The sequence below is a fragment of the Amblyomma mixtum genome, chromosome 3 (genome assembly GCF_055824585.1).
Source record: "Amblyomma mixtum isolate Tamu chromosome 3, ASM5582458v1, whole genome shotgun sequence".
Taxonomy (NCBI): Eukaryota; Metazoa; Arthropoda; class Arachnida; order Ixodida; family Ixodidae; genus Amblyomma; species Amblyomma mixtum.
The window spans coordinates 434159682-434183599 of NC_143014.1; the positions used below are offsets into that span (position 1 = coordinate 434159682).

At 49.7% G+C, this 23918-nt stretch overlaps 1 protein-coding gene across 1 annotated transcript in view; it reads left to right on the forward strand.

Moving 5' to 3' along the window:
• LOC149358172 (nuclear receptor subfamily 1 group I member 3-like) overlaps positions 1-23918 on the forward strand; it is a 29985-nt gene that overhangs the window by 4867 nt on the left and 1200 nt on the right. The window contains exons 2-3 of the mRNA XM_089578042.1: positions 12514-13564; positions 16851-17007. Of these exons, the coding sequence (XP_089434168.1) occupies positions 12516-13564; positions 16851-17007 (1206 nt within the window). The 5' untranslated portion in view covers positions 12514-12515. The remainder of the gene's footprint in view (positions 1-12513; positions 13565-16850; positions 17008-23918) is intronic.

The following is a 23918-nucleotide window of genomic DNA, read 5'->3' on the forward strand; positions in this document are numbered from 1 at the left end:
TATTGCAGGTGCGCATCCTGGACCGGGATGATATTGCATGGTGATCTGGATTCTTTTTTAAGGTATTTGTTATTATTAATTCAAGCAATGACAAGAAATAGATTAGTACAGTACTGTACTAAGTTTATTGGTTTATTAGGGTTTAACGTCCCAAAGGGACTCAGGCTATGAGGGATGCCGTAGTGAAGGGCTCCGGAGATTGCGACCATCTGGGGTTCTTTAACGCGCACTGACATCGCACAGTAACTGTACTAAGTGTACAGTAACTATAATAATTTATAATAGTTTACTTACATTAACACTGCGTAATTACACGGGGGATGAGAATGAAAGCAATTACTGGATTAAAAAGTCAGTTGGGATCACTGATCAAAGTGATCAACGATTCAGCCACGCTTTCGCTAAGGATTTCGTGCAATGAAACGAAGTGAATGCTTTTATTTTACCGGCCCCGCGCTGAAAAATATCTGGTAATGCTTAGTGCTTGCGGTCAATCTAAATGTAAACTGAGGAAAACTTACGTGGCATGAATATAAGCGAAGTGTTACAAAATTTGTAACGGATCCTTTACCAGTTGATTCGCAGTCCTGGCTTCACAGTCCTGCCTCAGACGTCAGGAATGCGGAGTAATGCCACATGTGGCCTTGGGTATCAAAGGCAGGGCTAGCCAGCGGCAAGAGGCGAAATAATAGCAAGCCAAAATACTTGCACCAAGGAATCATTTATGTCATCGTCATCATCATCATCAGCCTCACTAAGCCCACTGCAGGGCAAAGGCCTCTCCCTAGTCTTAATCCTGTCCCTCACCAGTTGCGGCCACCGTATTCCCGCACATTTCTTAATATCATCAGCCCACCTAACTTTCTGCCGCCCCCTGCTACGCTTGCCTTCTCTTGGAATCCACTCCGTTACCCTTAAGGACCAGCGGTTATCTTGCCTTCGCATTACATGCCCTGCCCAAGCCCACTTCTTCCTCTTGATTTCAACTAAGATGTCATTAACCCGCGTTTGTTCCCTCACCCACTCTTGCCTCTTCCTTAAAAGAAGGCTTACAAAACAAACAAAAGAAACACCTTGTAACGTGACATTGGTGATATTTCAGCGTCCCAGGATGTGCCTCGAAAAATAAAATCCGCTTTTATTCGAATCGTTCTCCCCGACAGGGCTTTGCGTGTGCACTGGGAGAGGGAGAGGCGTCAGCAGGTGTCACGTGGTAGCTTATATACTGAACAGCTTATATACTGTGGTAGCTTTATTTACCGTACTTATCACTTATAAGTATGGTAAATAAAGCTGCGTAAATGGTACATTGTGGCAGACATTTGAGACAGGTGTTTCTCAATACGAACTACAACTTCCGTTCAGACACTTTATTCCTGGCACCAATAGTTACGAAGCCATCCAAATATACTTCATTAATTAATGAAATCTTGAGAATGGAAAATTACAGCAGGCTAGGCCACGCAAGCATCAACAGCCCTCAGTAGGTTTCACGGGGATAGATCCCTCCGCCTTTTTGAAAAACTTGGTTGCTCTTAGCGGGACACCTGGTATATATAAAAGTACAGACATTGTAATAAAGCTGGAAAAGTGTTTTTGCAAGCAGAGAGAGTCACATAACAAGATATGTGCAAAGAATGTAAAACAACAGACAGTTAAAGGCAATGAAATCAATTTGAATTCACACGAAAAAAGCACATAAGAATTCTCGAGGGGGTGCGGTGTCTCAAAGTTTTTTCAGGTTGTAATTTCTTTTTATGAGCAATACACTGGTAGGCAGGCTGTTGAAACACACTGAGATATAATACTGTGGTGTACTGTGCGAAGCAGAGTTCCATACATACTGTGACTGTACTGAAACACAGAAACATACGGAACAGTAAATTGGCCGCACCAAAAGTGTTTTCGAAGAACAGTTGAACGTATCCAAACTTGGGAGAATTAATATTTTAAAGATATCGGTATCACTGCCAGTGAAAAAATCACAGCCAATGCTCTTTAAGAGTGAACCTAGAAGTTAATTCACTATGCTTTGCCAACGAATGGTACAATGATCATGAAAAGTGCTGTCATATCTAAGCACCTTATAGGCTAAAGCGTGTATAACACACGGACAGAAAAAGTCATGGAATATCTGATAGTATAAGTACAAATGACTCAGCGCGAAGCCTTTGGCGTACAAAAGGAAAGTGAGAATTTCAGCAAAGATCACTGTTGGATATTAGGCCGATGTAGTTAACTGCTGGTGTCCGTCAAATTGGTTCACAGCTGCAATGACAGCCAGTGCTCAATTATTTTTAAAGGGCTATGAAAGCATACAAGCTGTGTTTTAGATGTGTACGTATCAACATTGATGAGGTTAGACTTAAACTAGTCGACGGCATCAATCGCTGCACTCTGCAGTAACGAAACAGCACCTATAAAGTTTTTTTTTCTGCTCGCAAAAAAAGGGAGATTAGGGGAAACAAGAAAGGACATCACACTGCCTTTCTGATATCTTTCAGTGTCCACTAGCAAAACGTTCTTTTTTTTCATTATTTTTAAACGACACATATTCCTTAGAAGAGGGACGTTAGTGCAGGCCTTTGGCGACTTTTCCTCATTGTCCCTGTGCTTTGTTTACCTCCTTAATTACTGAAGTAAATCTACATCTGACCGCAATGCTACTTCCCGCCAGTATCGGCACGTACCGACTTTGCCAAAAGTAACTAAGCAACGAGATTTGTTTCTTAGTCGTGTAGTGGAGCCATTATGGTCTCCCTTAAACTCTAAATCTGTGCAAGGACAAATCTTGTCCTCACCTTTCGAGGTCTTTAGGTCTGTAGGGTGCCGTAGTGGCTCCAATTTATGGCTGTGAAGCAGATCCCGTTACCTAGTTAAACTTGGCAAAAGCGGTGCAACAGCACGCTCTATTACCCGCAATGCGCTGGCGGCAACGGCATTCTACTGTGCCCTAATTCACAGCTATCGAATACGCTGCACCAGGCTCGAGGTAACGCTGAACAGACCACTACTCCTTTAGTGTCGACCAAAGGCTTCGAGAGGCCGGAGACTGACCAGAACACCTCACTAGTTTATGGCTGGCATAAAAAGGTCTTGCTATATATCGACCGAATCAAGCGTGGTATAGCCGGTTTAAAACCGGATCGTAATTATAATTCGGCATTGAAATCCGCGTAAAATGCAACACAGCATAGCTCTGCTTTAGAGTTTTATTAGTATTCGTTTTGGTATGGTTTTATGGGGGTTTAACGTCCCAAAGCGACTCAGGCTATAATGTATGCTGTAGTGAAGAGCTCCGGAAATTTCGACCACCTGCAGTTCTTTAACGTGCACTGAATTAGTATTCGTGTATCCCACAAACTGACCACGCATCGCTGTGCCCAACCTACCCCTCATTAAATCCACCAAGTATTTTTTTTTGTTTTAAAAAAAGTTTGTTACGCTTCAAGAGCGTTTACTTGTTCTAGAGTAAAAAAAGTTCGCACTAAAAAGCCGTTACAAACGGTGAAACAGAGACCGCCCTGTTAGCATGACAGCGTACCGTTTATGACAAAAGCAACCGGGCTGCATTCTTTGCTTCTCAGTCGTATAGTGGAGCTCTTGTGGAACCTCTTATGCTACACATCCGTGCAAGGTGAAGAGAACCCTTGTCTTCAGGGAAGCCGTAAGGGCTCTGCTATACGAGTGAGAAGCAAACTGTGCAGTCTGATTACTTTAGGCATAGACTTTACATCTGTCAGTTTGTTCGAACGCGTGGTTAAAAGAGTGCACAGGCGTGTATATAAAGTCGACTCTCCGTAATTCGAACTCTAATGGGAATGAAAATTCGTTCAAATGATGCGATGTTCGGATTAAGGCCAGCTTACTTAAACAGACATGTGGTTGAATGGGTCAGGGCGTACGCTCAAACAAACCTGTCGCAAAAACAGAGCGAGTTGAAATTAACCCTCTATTGCCCTGCGTATCATCCATTTATGTTGATAAGAGTAAAAACACAAATACTTTTCATTCCTGCTTGCAGAACGATACATGAATTGCTAACGTTTCTCCTGGAATAGGCTGTCTTTAACACATTTACTAAAACAAGGTCAAAACGTAAGCTGCCAGATATGCAGACGGCATGCTGAAAGAGATATTCATGCAAATTCTAACTCCAGCAGCAGAAGAGCCTAGAATTTGTTTGATCGTAATGCTGCACAGACACAAGACTTATAGATAAGCGTTATACAGGTAGCTTATTACTTGAAATAAATTACGTCTTCTTCGAATTTCGCAATGCAACAATTATTTTTTGCAAGCTGCGACGTTCTCGGTAATCCAGTCATTTTTTTTTTTTGGTAATCAGTCACTAGAACTCTGTTTCATCTTTTTTTCTTTCAAAAAACAAGCTGTAACCAGCGGCACAAATTCGGAAACCTGAATTCGGTGGCAAACACTGGTGTAACGTGTAATTCACTTGCGCTAGAGCGACAGCTGTCGAGATGCGAGGAAGCCGTGAGCGGTAGAATGTCCGCAGATGGAAGCCCAAGCGGCCTGCATTTAACTAGCTCCGTGTTACGTGCTCAGCATTTCGCAAGTCACAACGACGGCACAACGGAATGTAATGTTTGGTTAGCTTGCGCTTTGTCCTTTCAGGGAGCAAATAGCTTTGCATATCTTCGAGGTGACGCATGAGGTATTCAGATGTTAAAGCAACACATTTTCCTAAGGTGCATATACACGAGATAATCTTCGGTGTCACTACTGATGCATTCACAAGGAAACGCCGCAAAAATGCCGTAGAAAACTTCGAGAAACAGCTGCGGGCAAAATCGCCAGCGTATGTACTGCAGCAGACTATAGATCAAGCAAGCAGCATCAGCTCTATCTCGTCCGTGTACATTTGTGCAATGCTAATGAAAGATGGGCGAAAAATAAAATAATAGTAAATGATTACTTCGTGATAATTGTTCAGTTACATCTCATGAGCTTTAACTGACCACTTAGAAATCATTTACATTTCAGGAAACTAAGTGTAATTGTAATCGACTACTTTTTTTCAATAACGTGTATGAGACTGATTCGCATGTAATGGTTTGGTTTGATTTATGGGGTTTAACGCTCCTAAGCGACTCAGGTCTCCGGTAAGGGAGCAGTATTGCAATTGGCTTTTGATGTAATTGATGCGCCTGGGTATAATGCCGAGATTAATTGCGCTTAGATATAAAAAAATTACAAAAATAAGCTGAATTTATTAATAAATCTTTAATTGTTTCAATTTTTTTCAGTCAAGTGACCATTACGAATAAAATCCGAGAAGTTAATCACTTTTGTGAGACGTTTACAATGCCTAGGCATTAAATGGACAACGAGGGCCCACTGTGTTAGCCGACCATGTTAACGCAACCGCTGTGAAATGAAATCTCAAGACATGTAGAGAAATCATCGGATTGGTAAACGCAATATTACCGTCTTCTCGGCGGCGATGTCCTGCAGGCGTCCGATCTCTATCACGCTCAATTACGATTGTTTCCGGCATCCGGGTACATGACAAAAAAATGCTCCACACATGAAAAAATTATTTTTAACAGGCTTTACGGTGTCAAAGAAGCCGTTACGCCTTCGAGTATATTAGAAAACAAGCTTTCGTTCCTTACTTTAAGCAATGTTTTTTACAACGAGGATACATTTTACAACGAGGATACATTGTTGAGGGAAGAGCAGCCAAAGAGCCAAATAAGCGGCTTGAATGGGGCTATGCACACTCGTCAGGCAGCTGCAGCTGCGAATATTTTTGCATTTCACAACAGTGAGCAAGGAATGCGACAATAGCTATAAAAGGAGTTTACATATCTGATGAGGATTGCAAAAACAGTGGCTGCGCGCGTTGGCAGTCTGAAGTTGCGAATACTTATATTACAACCTTAAAGAGATTTGAGCCTTGAAATATAAGTTGTCGGCCCCATTAGCTTTACAGCCCGGCTGTGCCCGCACTACTGGGTGCATTAAGCTCTCCGCTAATGCTGTGTTAATGAGGTGCTATGTGCCGTACCCGCCGAGAACAGCAACAAAAATGCCGCTGGCTTCGAAGTTTGGGCTGGCAAGCGCAGTGCCAGTGGAATGTAGGTCAACAGATTTATTCCTAAATTCGAGTAGGAGCTGCTTCTACGAGGACCCATTGAAACAGGCCTGTGAGAATATTACTCGTGTGGCTATATAGTGTGCCGACATCCGTATTTAGTAGAATTATATTTTTCCCGATGTGTGAACGGACGGGGCCCAATTTAGCTCCGTGCGCCCACCAGGCGCCTCCACCGTCGGCGCTGCGTTCAGCGCCACCAGTCGCCATCTTTGCGTCCAGGGTGGGACGGCATCCCGTCGCCGCAGATGATTCAACGCGAATATATGACATCTGGCGCCTGCGAGCCGCTGCTTATAGCCGCATAGTTTCAACCGGTCACAGTGGACAGGCAAGTTTCTTTCGAGGTAGAAACTTGACTAAAGGCGTTATGATTTCTGAATCCGGCCACGTCCACGACGTCAAGGAAATTTTTACTGAAGAAGGGAGTGAAGTAGCGACACCATCTGCCAGAAGCCGATCGCAAACTATAGCCGCGGAAAAAGAAACGACGAGGGTAATATTCTGAGTTATTATATAGTTTCACTCCAAATGGAACATGTAGCAAGAAAGCAGCCATTCAAAGTTGTTTCAAGACAACAACAAACGGATGGTAGATGAGAATAACTACGCAGAGAGATTATAACAAGAGCTTGCTTCTGACGACGAACCTGTTGAATCCAACTTTCTCGACATTCATGTTCTTATGTGTCGCGTCGAAAAACGGTAAAATTTCGTTCCCGGGGCGTTCCGATAATTGCTGTTGCAGCCAACAACACAGAAGTTAGCGTTACTCTTTTTAGAGTCCATAGATGTCTGAAAGAAGCTGTGCGGGGAACAGCAAGATGCTGCTCCGCAAACTGCCGCGCACGCCAAGTTCTCGTTGTCGTCCCACTCCTTATGTGCTCACGGCCGCTTGAAGCGCGCGCGTCCCTCTATGTAGCGCCAAGTTATGCACGACGGCGCTGTGTGTGTTACCTGGGCACGGCCCAGGGCTGTTTCGTCTTTTATTTAGCTTTGAGTAGAGGTTCAGATCGCGGGAGCAATGAAATAATTGGCGATGCCTAAGGAGGCATGTTCAAGTACCGTATTCAAGTGAGGACCATGCCTATCAGGACGACTGTTGGCAGCATGAGGTACTGTTCGACACAAAAATCACAACGTGGAAGTGTTGTTAATGCGTGCCTTCCTTTCATGTGAGGACTTGAAGAGTGGCGGGCGGTTGAGTATAGCTAAGCACGAAAAATTATGGGAAAGCACAGTTTTTTTGCAGGTGGACACCTCTGCCACGTACATAAAAACACGATTGAGGGGTCCACTGACCCAGGGAGCCAGTCAAGTGCATCTTCAACTTTTCCATCGTTAATGCCAGTTTACCCAATGTACGCCTGCGGCCTGTGCTCCAGTGCCGTGTATCTATAGCAATGCTGTCAACGCCAACGCGTATTGCTCTAGCGCCTTGTTTCTGCCACAACGTTGTCCACGGCAACGCATGCAGCGTACACTTCTCTGTAACTACAGCCACATAGCCCAGAGAGAAAATATTAGTTTGATAGTAGTATTAGTTAACGAAGAAGACAATGTGCAATGCACAGCGCGAAAGTGTGTTGCAATTCGGCTACGGCGACAGCCTGTAGTGCTCTCGCGCAGTGGCCTGCGAAGCTGGTTCGTTCGCGCCGCCGCGGGTTCGGATCTCCTTCGCGGATATTCATTGGATAATTTTTATGCGAAGCATATTACTAGAGGTACACTACAGCCCTTTCGCCGTGGTTACGCGCCGTGCACACCACGTGGTACAGTGACGTCACACCACGTGACATACCACGTGACACATGATGTCACGACAGAGGAAGAGGGGGGTCCACCTCGCGCCGTCGCTGTGGTTGCACGCCGTGCAGACCACGTGGTACAGTGACGACACACCACGTGACACATGACGTTACGACATATCGCCGTCACGCGCTGGGAGAGGGAGAACGATGCCATCGCACAGACACCGGAATGTCCTCGAGCGGCATTCCCGCGCATTTCGAACGCGCGTTCACACTCGGTGTAATAGAGTCTGCCCCAATCACACTAGGAAGCAAAGAAACGCCACAGGGCTCCGTCCTGTCCCCTTTCCTTTTTAACCTCTCCCTCATCAAAATTCCCCCCAAACTGGCACAAATACCAGACCTACATCACATGTTCTATGCAGATGACATCACACTTTGGGTAACCAAAGGATGCGAAGGCTACATAGAAGACACACTCCAAGCAGCAGTGGACATCATTGAGGCATGCGCATGGGAATCCGGCCTCACTTGTTCTGAGCAAAAATCTGAACTCTTCGTGATCCGTCGTAAACAAAGAGGTAGGCGTACCACGACATCCCCCCCGCAAATAAACGTCTATGTTAATGGACGATCTGTCAAATAGGTACAGACCATGAGAATACTGGGGTTGTATTTACAAACAAATGGAAAGAATACTGACACACTCACTAAGCTAAAACGCACGGTAGAAGCGACGGCGCGATTAATCCGCCGCATAGCTAACCGCGGACAAGGGGTGAGGGAAAGAGATTTATGCCGACTAGGGCAGGCCTTTGCGCTAAGCAGGATACTCTATGCCACTCCTTATCTCAAATTTTCGAAAGCAGAAAAGGACAAATTGGATAGTATGATACGGCAGGCCTATAAGGCTGCGTTAGGACTCCCACTAAATGCCTCAACTGAAAGGCTTATGAGGTTAGGTATACATAACACCTACAATGAACTGAAAGAAGCCCATTTAATGGCTCGAACAGCGCGATTAGCCAATTCCAGAACTGGCAGGAGTATTCTTACCAGGCTCGGAATTAACTTTCAACCTACGAATAACGATGCTAAAGTAGACTTACCCCGCGACTATAGGACGGCCCTACTAATCAAACCACTCCCCAAAAACATGCACCCCTTACACCATGAGTGTAGAAGACAAGCAAGAGCCAAAGCCTTACATAACAAATACAGACAGTGCGCTGGAACACTTTATGTAGATGCGGCAGAATACAAAACTACCAATGCCTTTGCAATTGTGGTTGTGAACGAGAATGGTGACCATATCGTCTCGGCGACAATCAAAACGAAATCCTCTGAAACGGCAGAAGAGGCGGCTATAGCCCTCGCCCTAGCGCATACCCAAGGGAGCATCATCTTCAGCGATTCCAAAATGGGTATCAATAATTTCGCTAAAGGGAGAATTACAAACACCTCCCTTAGAATCCTTAACGCAACCAAATTCTCACCAAATTATTCCGAATTGATATGGGTCCCAGCCCATTCGGGGAATCCGGGGAACGAGGCAGCCCACAATAAAGCCCGAGGTTTCGTCGACCGGGCAGTGGATGAGTCTGGCTCCCTGAATTTCACGAAGGACTCCATGATCACATATCATGATCTCATCTATCATTTTAAACTAGAAAGGAGAATTTTCCCCCCTCCAGACAAAAGACTTACTAAATAACAAGAGGTTACGTGGCGTCGTCTACAGACGAGATCGATACGCACCCCATCACTCCTCGCGCACATTTATCCAGATCTTTACAACCCAAACTGCAAACACTGTGGCCAACGTGCTACCTACAATCACATCCTGTGGGACTGCAAAATCGAGCCACCTCCGGGTGATCTAGTTACAGCTCTTTCTCTCGAGCGGTGGGAGACCGTGCTGGCTAGCTCTGACCCCAGAACGCAAGTTTTGGCGGTGGAGTGGGCTGACAAAGTCGTCGAGGGCTATGTACTCTCGACCACTTAACGCGACCTCTTGCCAAGCTCTTCCCGGCGAATAAAATGTTTTACAATCAAAGGTGAAACGCTTGCTCCACCGGGCAGGCGGACGCGGCTTCCGTGGCAATCCAGGCGCCCACCCAACGCGCGTCTCGGGGTTAGTCGGCGTTCCGCTGTAGCCATGCCATTGTCTTACCCCACGACGAAGGCTTCTAGTGGTTGTATTAAAATGACCAAGTATTCAACCAAGGAAAGCCATGTATTACCAAGCCTAGCCATCAATATGCTTCGCATCTGACCAGGGTTAACCAAGTTAAGCCTCAGCCATTTTTATTCATTTCCTTCACTTGGCACAAGCCCACAGACATCATTCATTCATTCATTCATTCATTCATTCATTCATTCATTCATTCATTCATTCATTCATTCATTCATTCATTCATTCATTCATTCATTCATTCATTCATTCATTTCGAAAGATTCCGAAGACTTTGGTGGCGTCTTACGACCACGCGTCTCACCCTCACAAGGATGGTCGCACAAGGCGCACGCTCCGTGCACAGAGTGGTCACCTGATCGCGGGGAAGGGCCACATATGGCCAACGGGCGCTGTACCCGTGATCAGCGGAGGCAGGTGTCTCATAAACAGCTCTAGCTGTGAAAAGGTCAATTCTCCTACTGAAGTACCCACTCAATAGTGACTCACTTCTCATTTAGATTATAAATGTTTATAGTTCTCGCGTCACTCGGTTAGTGACGCTCTGGCAAAGACAGCGCGTGTAAGTTGCTTGCTCGTTCCACCCTAAAACCATACTGTCACGAGGGCTCGCTGTGTACGCGCTCGCGATTCAATCAGGCACCGGGTGAAGGGAAAGCACGCGCGTCCGTGCGTTTGACGTGCACAGCCTCCATTTGCGGCCGATACGCCTCGCCTCCATCGCGCCCAGTATAACAGGGCTCCGGAGACGTGCTCGGCTTACCAAATTCAAGGTCATACAGCAGGGGTCTCCAGATGCTCGGCAGAACGGGAGTAATACGGAGCTGTGGAGAACGATAAAAGCCGAAGAGAAGGAAGAGTTGGGTCGGAGCACTCGTGTTTATTTCGGAACCTTTCCACCTAGCGCGATGTTTGTTTTTGTCTGTGCGCGACGGAGACATTTAAAATGAACAGCGAGACCGGCTTTTACATTTGGTTCTTATACGAGAGTCGCGGCAGTATGCTCGGATTACCACTTTTGCCACGGATCATAAACGGGTGGTTAAGGTTGTCTTTCTGTTTTAGACTAAAGCGCTTACCCTTTTCATTTTCGAACGAGCGGAGTAACACCATTATGGGAGACTGAAAATCGTGCTTCGGAAAAAAATGACACGTAAAGGGTAAACAGAGGCGTCGATCTGCACCGTACCAGTGCTGAGATGTAGCCAACAGAGAGCGATCAGGTACGAATAGCACAGTGTGATTTGGGCTTAGGTTTGTTTTGGTTTGGTTTGTGGGGTTTAACGTCCCAAAGCGACTAAGGCTATGGAGACGCCGCAGTGAAGGGCTTTGAAAATTTCGACCACCTGGGGTTTTTTAACGTGCACTGACATCGCACAGTACACGGACCTCTACAATTTCGCCTCCATCGAAAATCAACCGCCGTAGCCGGGATCGAACCCGCGTCTTTCGGGTCAGCAGCCGAGCACCATAACCACTGAGCCACCGTGGCGGCAATTTGGACTTCGCTTTCAGCAATGCTGCCACTGACAAACGATGCTGATATTCAATGAGTGACGGGCAGAGAACAGGAAACAACGAAACATTCCCACACTTTCGCTTCGATGCGCAAAATGGAGGCTGCGCAGACAGAAAAGCACCGACTTGAAAAAACAGACTTTAATCCTGTGCGAATCGTTGCTGAAGCGATATTCAGCAATGCCCAACCCCGCTCCTCCCTTCCTTCTCCATCGCTCAACCATAGCCCTCGCAAACACTCTTCTGCCTAGAAACAACGTTGGTTGCTTGATTAACTTGCCTAAGCTTCCTAATGGTGATTTAGGTCTATTACTCTCTATCATTTTGGATCTGTTGGCTTAGTTGATGCTTCTTACGTTTGTTCTTTGTTGCTCACGCTTCAAGATCATTGCTTGCCCAGCGATATACGTAGTAGTAATAATTTATTATGTGGGAATTACGTCAGGCGTAGCTGCTGTTGTAAGTTTTGTAAGGTTTAACAGAACAGAAAACTAGGTGTCTTGCATTTAGTTCAAGGTAATACGCAAGGCGCAAACTTCGCAGTTCCCTCCAGGATCTCGAGCATTCTTGGTCAAAAATTTTGAAAATTGAAAAATTGTAAGACAGAGAGTTGTATAAATAATGAAGGTAACAGTACATTCTTCTCCTACGTAGCAATATCTTTCTCTCCAAGTGTTTCCATCGATCGTGTCCAACAGTTAAGACTGGCATTGAAAGCCAATGGTGAACGCTTTTGACGATAACAAAAAACGTTAATAGAAAAAAAAATACAAGCCTGCCGTCAGGTGACCTGCGGGTATATTGATTGATACAGTGAAATCTTACATTATATGAAAAAAAAATTATGTTCATAGATTGCTTTTGTACAGAATTGCTTGCTATGGAAGAATATATGCCTGTGCTGCATGCTTACACCACCGTGCACGCAGCCATGAGCGACGCCCAGGACACCCGTCTACCGCAGCACCAGCGACCGAGCCAGAGCCAAGTGGCGACCTGCGACCCAACCACCGCCGTTGCCGCCACCACGCAGCTGGCCGAGCCGCAGCCCGCAGTCGCCACACCCGCGGCGGCTGCGAGCTCCACGACCAGCGCCTCGGAGCCCGGAGGCCACAAACCCTGGCCTCCACGAATCTGCGGCGTGTGCGGCGACCGCGCCAAGAGCTACCACTTCGGCGGCATCTCCTGCGACAGTTGCAAGGCATTCTTCCGGCGATCCGTGCAGAACGAATCTCACTTTCAGTGCCCCAACCGGGGCAACTGCCGCATTACCCTGGCATCCCGGAAGAGCTGTCAGGCCTGTCGCTTCGCCAAGTGCCTCGCCATAGGCATGGAGGCCAGCTGGGTGATGACCGAGCAGGAACGCAGGGCCCGGATGCAGCAGCGGCTACTGGCCAAGGGGGGAGACCGACCAGCGACGCAGCGCCCACGCGAGATGCCCCCATCTGCAGAGGACGTGGAGCTGCTGGAGGAAGTGGTCCATGCCTACGTAACCGGATGCGCCTGCGCTCCATTCGCTGGACACCTCCACCGGGAAGAAGAGAAGTCCAGGACTGAGTTACTGGACGTGTTCTTCACTCTAGTGCACCAGATCAGCGGATTTGCGCAGGGACTGGACGCTTTCACGCGTGTCCCCGAGTCTGACAGACACACCCTGCTGAGGACTTCGGTGCTGGAACTGTGCTTCCTACGCAGTGCAATGAACTTTGATGGCGGCGACCGGTGGCCATCGAGGTATCAGTTCGGTGACGAGGCGACCTCAGTGCCTTCAGTGCGCGCATCCGATGTTGAACGCCTGGTTCCCGTCGATCTGTGGACGCTGCACCGAAAGTTCTTGTTGGCCACGCGTCGGCTCAAGCCCGACCCGCTGACCCTGTTGCTGTTGTCGGTGATAGCCCTGTTGTGCCCGGACAGGGCGGGGCTCAGAGACTTGGAGACTGTGTCTATTCAGCAGGAGCGCTATTGTGCACTGCTTCGCAGGTAATGTTCTCATTATTTGCTACGCTTTTCGAGGCCTGTTTGGGAGAGGGGGAGAAGAAGAGGGAAGGCAGGGAGGTTAACAAGAAGGGTGCTCTGGCTGGCAACCCTGCATTGGCGGAAAGCAAGGAGGAGATGTAAAAGGATATGAGGAAAGGGAGGGATGGGGTAAGAAGCACGGACATCAGGCAAGGACATGAGTGCTAAAAAGTCAGGAGGAGGAAAACATTAAGAAGAAGGGGAGTTGTTCGAGCTTGTGGGTGGAGTCCTCAATCCAGCGCTGCACTGGCCTGAGCTGCCCTGCGGACCTGTTGTATGAGGGCCCGTTGGTCCTCCAGGTTATCGCTCGTCAATAGCACCTCCCACCACACAAATGACGCGTTTTCCGTCTGCAGATTGTTCGGTTTTGCCCCAAATCACCACGAAATGTTGAAGAGTGTAGGTAGGGCCTGGCACCTGGGACATGCATCGGTATATAATGTTGGGTCAGTTGTAGTCTATGGAGGTTTGGAAATGTGCTCGTCTATAAGATAATTTGTTGCAGAAGCACGACGTTCTCAGGAACCAAAAAAGTGCTTCGTATGAATCGAGGGCTACCGATCGCTGAGACCACAGTCCCAGGATTTTACTCTCCGCCAGAGGGTGGGGATCGAGGTGGTCTAAAGCCCAGCAGACGTGTTTTTGTGCGCTAAACAGAGGATACTTAGAAAGTAGGTGTTCTACTTCTTCATCACACATGTGTCGCAAACAGGACTAACAGCCATGACAGTGAGTATCGAGTACCAATTAGCGAAAGAATTACTGAGCCGTAGGCGACAAAAGAAAGCTGCTTCACGCGTAGTAGATTAGGCGGAAGGCGCGTTCAGAGGCAAAACAGTGCTATATAGCCCTGGCCGTCGGCCTGAAATTAGTGCTCTTCGGCGCGTACCAACTCGCCCGAGTCCGGTGCGGAAAGCCTTAATCGCCCTTGACAACCGGTTCTGTCGCAGAATAAACGCAAACGAAAGGTGAGAAAAAATAGCAGTCGCGGCGTTTTCCTCTGCGTCCGGTCCTGCCGACCTTAGCTGAAGAACTTCTTACCCTCGTTATTTTAAAGTTAGAAGTGCTCCTGCATGCATTGCTTTGTTTCGAAAATGGCATCGAGACCTGTTTTGCCGCTTGGATGTGCTTGTGATTACTTCGCAATGCATATTAGCGACGGCTGGCGCATAAAGCGTGGCCCGCATGGAGCGTTTTTCCGGGCGATTCGTCGGCGTCGACGGCACCGGAGCGTTTTTTTGCCGCCGGAGAGGACGTTTTTGCCAAATCGTCGGGTTCTGTCGAAACAGATAAAAACGTCGACGCCGCGCCGACGCCAGGAGAGGGCAGCGACAGAGGGCCAATGAGAGCCGGAACGGGCGTCACGTGACTCTGGGCGGAGCCACGCCGGTCGAGAGAGACGCGCTTGCGAGCTCTCTCTGGCACTGTAGCTTGACCACCAAAACTGCGTCGTGCTTCCCGGAAAGCATAGTTATTATCCGGAAACACGGGCGTTTGACACACCGAGGGTACCGAGTTCTAGTTCACTATAGTACCGAGGCTTGGGCTTCGGGTTTCTCGGCCGAAACGGCCGAGCAGCGTGTTGTCTCTCGGAGGAGTCGCTTTTAGCTGGCCGCGCCGTCCATCAGGGGCACGCGTAAACGGTAGCGCCATCTAGTGACAAGACGCCAAAGCACATAAACGCTGTGTTGAAGAATTTTTTTATCCGTAATTGCTGATAACTACGATGGGTGCATTGCGAGCCTTTTTTCGTTCCAAGTAGAAAAACTGCTAATAGATGAAAATGTAGCAAGTGAATAAAAGCTAGACAACTGCTTCACCAGGTGTCGTTCTTGCGAGGTAAACACAGTTAGGCCTAAGAGCTTGAAAATCGCGAAATTATCTGAAAAACAAAGGCTAGTTATCGCTTATACCTCTACGCGTGGGCGAGCTGTGCGAAGTAAAAGCGAACCGCTACCATCTGAGCGAGCTATCACGTCGAAGAATCCAGCGGTGACATGTATTTATTCCGAAGCGGGCGAGCAGGGCGCAACCATCTTGTCAACGTCGCCCGTAGCGCGCGCCGCTCGGCTGCTGACCATGCGGGAGTGAATTCGTCGACGCCGGCGCGGGCGTTGGGCGCGCGACGCGATTTCGCGGGTAAAAAACGCTCCATGCGGGCCAGGCTTAAGAATGAAACGCATCGTACTGCCTGAGCCCGATTTGTTGTTTTGCTGTTTTGTTAAATTTTGTTTGTTTTTTTATCTTAATGTTTGTTCGAAAGCAAAATGCGTACTTATTGCTGAGGAATTTAGATTTAAAAGCAACATTTCTTTTCCATCTACTCCTCGTAGATACAACTTAACAATGAAGCGGAAAATGAGTCTCAAAGGGAGCCGTCCGGCCAATGGCGTCGACTGGTTCTCGTGACGTCGCGGTTGATCTCTTCGAACCTCCAAGCGTGGTATTACAGGCAGTGGCAGATGAAAGGGGAGTATCTACGGCTCAACTGGATTAACCACGGCGTCATGAAAATCAGTCGACGCCATTGGCTGCAGGGCCTCCTTTGAGGGGCAACTTCCGCTTCTTTCTTGAGTTGTATCCGATTGCAGTGGAATCAATACTAAAAAGACTGCGGGACGATCCCACCTCTGATACCACGATTCTAAGCGAGCAGTAGAATTTACCCTCGATGATCACTTTATGCGTTTAAACTAATGAATGCTGTCACTCTAAGCAAGGGCTTCAAACAAAGGTCAAATATTTTCTGGAGGGCGAAGGTGGACCGAGGGTACAGTGTCTGAGTTTGTAGCCCACCAGCTAGGATGTGCAGTGGAGAGGTGGTTGATGGGTGGCGCTTCTGGAGGGTTGAGGCTTCAATCTTCCAGACCACAGGCAGACGTCAGCATATTCTTACTGCGACACTGGTACAGCTTTCCCAGTATAAAGACTCCTTGATCACCGCTCCGAAGTAAATGGTGGTGTAGCGCCAGGGATCCGCGGTTGAATTCCAAATCAACGCTTTTTCTTGCCAAATTTACTGCGGTACTGACAGTTGTATTCCATCTTTTTAGGCCTATTCTAGCTTACAAAACATCCGTTCGCAGTAGGAGCTTCTTTGTTATTGGAAGGGGGTAATCTATATCGATGCATGTCAACCTCAATTTTCGCTCTGCGTCTCTTCATGAATGGTTGTTCGCATAGCTGAATACACGGACCGTGTATATGCTTACACTTCTGGTGTCGCTTCTCATCACGCGTTTTTTCGCAGGTACATCGCTTGGCGAAAGATGGCGCCGGTCGAGTACGCCAAGGTGCTGATGCGGCTGCCCGACCTGCGCGAGCTCGCGGACGCGCACGCCGACTCGGACCTGATGTTCGACCCGAAGGAAGCGGCGGACGTGCAGCGACACCTCTCCAACGTCATGGTAAGTGGTCCCCCGTGCATTGCACCGCCCTCGCTCACATTGGAAGGCTCAGGAATTGACGACGTCGGCAACGTTGGATGAAAACGTCAAAAAAAAAAAAACATTCAGGTTGTCATCTAAAAAAAAAAATTCCGGCATCTCTGTTACGAAACTCTTTGATTGGCCCAGAAAGGTCACGTGACCTTGTGACGTCACGACAACTTGCCCAACGTGGCATGTGGCAACCTGCCCACCAAATTTTGAGCAACTGCCCACTGTGACGCTGCGCATGAGCATCATGGGAGCGCCTCCAGTGGCTGAGTTCGAAAGAGCCGCCCGCCGGAGTCGCGGAGCATCGCTTAACCGCTGCACTACTGCGCCAGTAGTGACATTAGGACTTCCCGCGATCGAAGAATTTAATTGAGATGGTCATGATGTCATCAGCACCACGTGACCACCAGCGGACCAGTCAAAGGGCACCGCCAAATTTGAAAATCTGAGAACTCCCAAACTTTAGGAAGTTATAATAATAATAATAATAATAAAATAATAATAATAATAATAATAATAATTTAATAATAATAATTTTTTTTGGGGGGAAGAAATGGCGCAGTACCTGTCTCACATATCTCGGTGGACACTTGAACCGCGCCGTAAAGGAAGGGAGAAAGGTGAGCGAAAGAAGAGAGAAAGAGGTGCCGCAGCGGAGGTCTCCGGAGTAATTTCGACCACCTGGGGATCTTTAACGTGCACTGTCATCGCACAGCACACGGGCGCCTTTTGTGTTTCGCCTCCATCGAAACACTGCCGCCGCGGTCGGGATTGAACCCGGGTACTCCGGCTCGGTAGCCGAGCACGCTAACCTCTGAGCCACCGCGGCGGGTTTTCGGAAGTTCGGCCACCTAAAAATGGTGTAAGGTGGATTATTGGGTCGGATAAATATAACTGTACGTGATAATTCAATGAAAGGTACTCAAACAATGCAGAAGGTGATGACTCATACATACCATATAAGGGCAATGGAACCGATCCCAAGTTTTGGAGCGAAAATCGCAAGAACAATGGACATTCTAGACACCATAGCAGACATCCTAAATTCTATAGCATTTTCTTCTCTGAAAATATATGGTTACGAACGCCCCCAAGGGCTTACCTTACTAGACGTAGGCAAAAAGGGTTGAGCGCGGGATGAAAACAAATATTGGAGAGGGGGCAGGCAGGAAGACAGGTCGTTCTCATCTTATGTCGCGCTCAACCTTCTTTTCAAAAAGCAGTGAACTAAATAACCGAACGTTTACACCTTGCTGAACTCCCAAGATTTCAACACTAGCGGTCCTTTTGCTCATAAATGCAAAAGTGTGGCAGGGAATGGCGATTACAGCATAAATTTATTTAGCCATTTATGACGATTTCTGAATCTCAACGACGATAAAACTGATCGCAGATACGCAGTCAAACACAACGAATCAAGAGCAAAGTTCGGAACTGCTGCACCGCCTGCCAGTGCAGTATTTCATTAAAACTTCCTGTTGGGCGAGTTGGTAGTTCATCTTGAATTAGTAATATTATAGCGCAAACAAAGACACGGACAAAAAAGAGAGGAAACACACACACAAGCGCTAGTGTAGCGCTTGTGTGTGTGTTTCCTCTCTTTTTTGTCCGTGTCTTTGTTTGCGCTATAATATTACTAATTCAGTGCAGTATTACAGCCTTAAGCATTTTAAGACGTTTTGCCATTTGGGTTAGTTTTTACATGAATGTATCTTTCAGCAGGCCTTCTGCATCTTTACAGTTGTGGGTTCCTACGTGGACACAGGCCACCACCCACCGCGGGTTCGAGCTTCGCGCGAGCCAAGGGCCCCGATCAGCCGTCACCACACACACACTGGGACACCGATGCGGTGCACTCAACCTCCGCTGGGAGGAGAGCGATTCGCCGCAAAGAAATAGGCCTCCAAGTTCACAAAGGAGACGTTTATTCACGTCGTCCTTCAGCAGTACACACACACTCAATCGTCACCCCGTCCCGGGGGCGCGCGAGGAGCAAGGCTCCGCTGCGCGCACGAAGCGACTCGAGCAATATGCGCCGCTAGCACGCCGCTGCAGGAGAATGTCCCCGCGGCAGTGCTGTGATCTCTCTCTCGTGTCGACCGTTGGGCCGGTTGCGAGAGAGAGTGGGCAATCAACGCAAGGTACGCCTGTCTGAGGTCGCTGGACCCCGCTGGACAGGCTCGAGCCGCTGCAGGTCAGAGGACACGTGCGGGCGAGCTCGAGTAAGCACTGGTCCGAGCGGCAAAGGCCGGCAGGGACAAACAGTAACGTACGCACCTTTCGCTGTCTCGGAGGGATCTCTCTCTGGGCCCCGCTCGGACGGTCGCGGGATGCGCGGCCGCGGCCGCCAAAACGGGTCCCGGATTCCCGCCAAAAGGCGCCAATGGCAAAGGCCCTTGGGGAGCCGGGGCGGAGCTGTGGCTAAATGACAGTGATTAGTCACCCAGCCGCCTCTCCACCGCCTGAGGCGGGAGCAAGGGAAAGAGGAGAAACAACGCGGGCGGCCGGCACAGCCGCGCAAAGGCGACGGCGGAAAGCCAGATTCCCACATCCCCCTCTCCTAAAATGCCCTCCTACCCATCGGCAAAGCACGCGGCCAAAATAAAGAGATCAATACACAAAAAAAATAAGCTACACTTCAGTTCCAAAAATAAAGAAATGAATACACACAAAAAAAAAACTAGCTACACTTCAGTTCCAGCCAGAACAACGTAAGAAAACAAAGGAAAAACAAGGCAAACAACACTTGCATACGCTTCAGTAAATCAAAACAGCTTGCAGATTATATACACGGTACACAAGAAGATGTGAATAAACTGTACAGCTATGTGACAGGTGGATGTCAGCCTCAAAGTTCGATGGCGCGGCCCAATGGGCCGGTCGGCGACTCACCGCTCGCAGACTTCAAGTTGAACGCGTTGGGAGGGCCGACGACTGATGGCGGTCTTCTTTCCGTTGATGTAGGGTGCGTTGATGACGACGGGGCCGCGGCAGAGCACTGACCTCGCGCCCTTGGACACGACATCACGTTCGGGCACAAGACAGTTAGTGCACCCCTTTCACGCCGGCTGAAACGGGCGAGGACGTTCGGCGGCGTCCAGATGTGTAACCTTGTCCACAGCGAGGGGTCCTTCTCATCCTCGCGCTCACGCAGAAGGACACAACGGCACAACTCACAGGCGTCGCCTCGGCTCATGGTTACGCGCACACACAGCCACCAAACCAAACACACGTACACAAGCACGTGCGCGGACGTCGGCGACAACGATCCCCTCATCAGAAGCGTCCAGAGGCGCCGCGGCGAGGGTCAAAGGGTGCACTTTCCGCCCCCCATCGCAACCCATCGCCCCAAACGCCCCGCCAACTTCCCGTCCATACGGGCCGCACAAAACTCGCACCGCGACACACGGCTCCTTAACGAGCCAACCACCCACAGTCGGGCCGGAAATGAGAAAAAGCGCGCTGTACAAACGACACCCATCGTTTTCTTCTTGAATATAAGAGCAAGCACGAGCTGGCTGAAGTTTGCCTATGTACAAGTCTGGTTAAAAAAACTGAACGCCAACGCAGACGCATGTTACCTATGTACATCTCGGTACGTTAGAACGAAAACAGACCAACAAGCGGGAAACGAAAGTGGCTAGAAACTGACTCAAGCAAAACAAATAAATAAATAGATAAACACACAAGGCTGGAACTGACATGCTGCCAAAACAACAAAAAAATAACACACCGTGCTTCGCCTGGGTAGGGCCTGACGAGAAAGCTCGCCAGCTAGCTGAGGCTGCGTGCCTTCGGTTGCGGAAGAGTCCGCCGTCCGGCATCAATCACGCCGGTGACCGTCGCCTCAGATTGTACCGGTGCTCCGTACGCTTGCGTTCCGCAGCACCAGTTGTGCCTTTGCGCTTGCCTTTGATACCAACGGGCACCGGCGCAAGCTCGTCAGACCGTGACGCGTAGGCCTTCAGGTCTATGAACCCCTGCTTGCTCCTGGGGAAAGGCCCCATCAAATCGCAGGTGGCCATCTGCCACGGACGCACACTGTCAATCGGTTTCATCATTCCAGGCGGCTTGCCGCCCCGTGACTTCACCGCTTGACAGACATGGCAGGAACGGCAATAGCGGAAAATGTCACGCTTCATGCCGGGCCACGTCACCGAATGACTCAGTTTCGCGAAAACTTTGGAGCCACTCAGATGACCGGCCAGTGGTTCGTCATGAGAGAATCGCAAAAGTGCGCCTCTCAGACTTTTGGGGATAACCACCTAGAACGGGTCGATGGACTCGTCATCGGTGGCTATGTACTTCAGCACGAGCCCGTCATGGTCCAGCAAATATGACTCCCCGGGGTTCGCCGCGACACACGCTGGCTTCTGCCCCCCTGCGCCCGCTACAATACAAGTAGCGTCACGGCGCTCCGTCTCCCTGAGACCGTCGCTCACCTCGCGACAAAAGGGGTCATTTTGCTGGGCTTTCAGTAGCTCTTACGGCTGAAAACGATTCCAGTCATCCCAGAGGGGAGCATGGTCTCGTCCCCACTCAGGTTTGCAGCCAAAATTTCCGTTCGCGTCGGCACCTCCGAGGCGCTCACGCAGAGCTTTGCCTCTCGTCCGCTTTGCGAAGCGCTGCTCGCCTGGTTAGCGGAATGGGTTAACCCGTTTGCGGGTTCCCCCTCCTTGCCGCCCGGCGGCTCGTCCGCTGTTTCGCCCCCTCCGCCTATAGGCGTCAAGGCGCCGCTGGCGAGTGGGGCACGGGATAGCGCGTCAGCTACCACGTTTGTGCTCCCCTTTCGACACTGCACGGAAAAGTCGTAATGCTGTATCAGGAGAGCCCAGCGCGCCAGCCGACCCGCAGGCTCGCGGAGCCGCATCAGCCAACTACGCGCACTGCACCCCTGCCTCAGTGGAGGCTTGGGTGGGCTGCACGAACGAGGGAGGCAAGGCTCCTAGTTCGATGAGCGGCGTGGTTTCCACAGGGAACCGGGCCAGCGCCTCGCCGTTCCCAGAGCAGAATTGACTGCTCGCGGGGCACGGCTGCTGCTGTTCGAAACTGCCGGTTGCGGCAGCGTGACGCGAACTGCTTTCGCACTGGGCGGAAAGCATGCACAGCTGAGGCATGTGACCAGCGGATGCACCGCAGGGTGCTTCCGATACAGCTCCAATGGGAGCCACGTGGTCAACATTTTGGGTTGTGTCACCGTAAACCCCAATGGGGGCCGCGGCCAACCACGGTGTCTAGCTATTCGAAGGAACAGCAGCCAGCGGATCAAACGACGCTACAACTCCGTAGGGAGCCGACATGTAGCTGCCGAGTGCCCCGCTGTGGGTGGTAGACACGGTGCGCAAGCGTGATCGGCAAGGCGACCTGCTCGGCTAATGTGCCATCAAAGGCGTAAGCGCCAATGACTTAGCACGTTGGGCGCCAGTTGTGGGTTCCTACGTGGACACAGGCCACCACCCACCGCGGGTTCGAGCTTCGCGCGAGCCAAGGGCCCCGATCAGCCGTCACCACACACACACTGGGACACCGATGCGGTGCACTCAACCTCCGCTGGGAGGAGAGCGATTCGCCGCAAAGAAATAGGCCTCCAAGTTCACAAAGGAGACGTTTATTCACGTCGTCCTTCAGCAGTACACACACACTCAATCGTCACCCCGTCCCGGGGGCGCGCGAGGAGCAAGGCTCCGCTGCGCGCACGAAGCGACTCGAGCAATATGCGCCGCTAGCACGCCGCTGCAGGAGAATGTCCCCGCGGCAGTGCTGTGATCTCTCTCTCGTGTCGACCGTTGGGCCGGTTGCGAGAGAGAGTGGGCAATCAACGCAAGGTACGCCTGTCTGAGGTCGCTGGACCCCGCTGGACAGGCTCGAGCCGCTGCAGGTCAGAGGACACGTGCGGGCGAGCTCGAGTAAGCACTGGTCCGAGCGGCAAAGGCCGGCAGGGACAAACAGTAACGTACGCACCTTTCGCTGTCTCGGAGGGATCTCTCTCTGGGCCCCGCTCGGACGGTCGCGGGATGCGCGGCCGCGGCCGCCAAAACGGGTCCCGGATTCCCGCCAAAAGGCGCCAATGGCAAAGGCCCTTGGGGAGCCGGGGCGGAGCTGTGGCTAAATGACAGTGATTAGTCACCCAGCCGCCTCTCCACCGCCTGAGGCGGGAGCAAGGGAAAGAGGAGAAACAACGCGGGCGGCCGGCACAGCCGCGCAAAGGCGACGGCGGAAAGCCAGATTCCCACACAGTGAATGCGTTTTACTTTACTTTGATAGATAAGTTGTAAAAGATCGATTCTTCAAATATTTTTGCAGTTCGCGTAGTTCTGCTAGCACAAGTATTCCCACTTTTACTCTTTGTATCACGCATGAAACAACGAGCATTACATGCGGTAGCAGAAGTACCTGTTCCGCATAACGCATTTCGCGTTTATCTGGACGCTTCAGTAGTTTGTAAGGAAACGGCGGGTTTGGACTGTCCATATATGTCTGTAAATCCGCTACGTATTTGTCAGGAAATAAAAACACTCACCGTTTTTTTGCAGGCACCCTGAATTCGAAGCAATACTAAAATGTGATCGCACCATGATTTCGAAACCATACTAAAATGCGATCGAGCCCTGTGCGGCCCGGAAAACTAGGCTGTTCAATAAAACACTAAGCGAGGCAAGTTGGTGCATAACTTCCGCTATTCGAGCGCAACAAAGACAGTACGCAGAAAGGGAAACGACGGGACATGCGCTTCCTGTCGTTCTCCTTTCTGCCTACTGTCTTTGTTGCACTCGAATTGTGGAAACTGGGCTGGTCCATAGTCCCATTAAGCTGCACACTGCAAAGATGCGATTGCTCGCCAGGATTCAACAAGAGGGACGTTTTATCCAAGCATGGCGTTC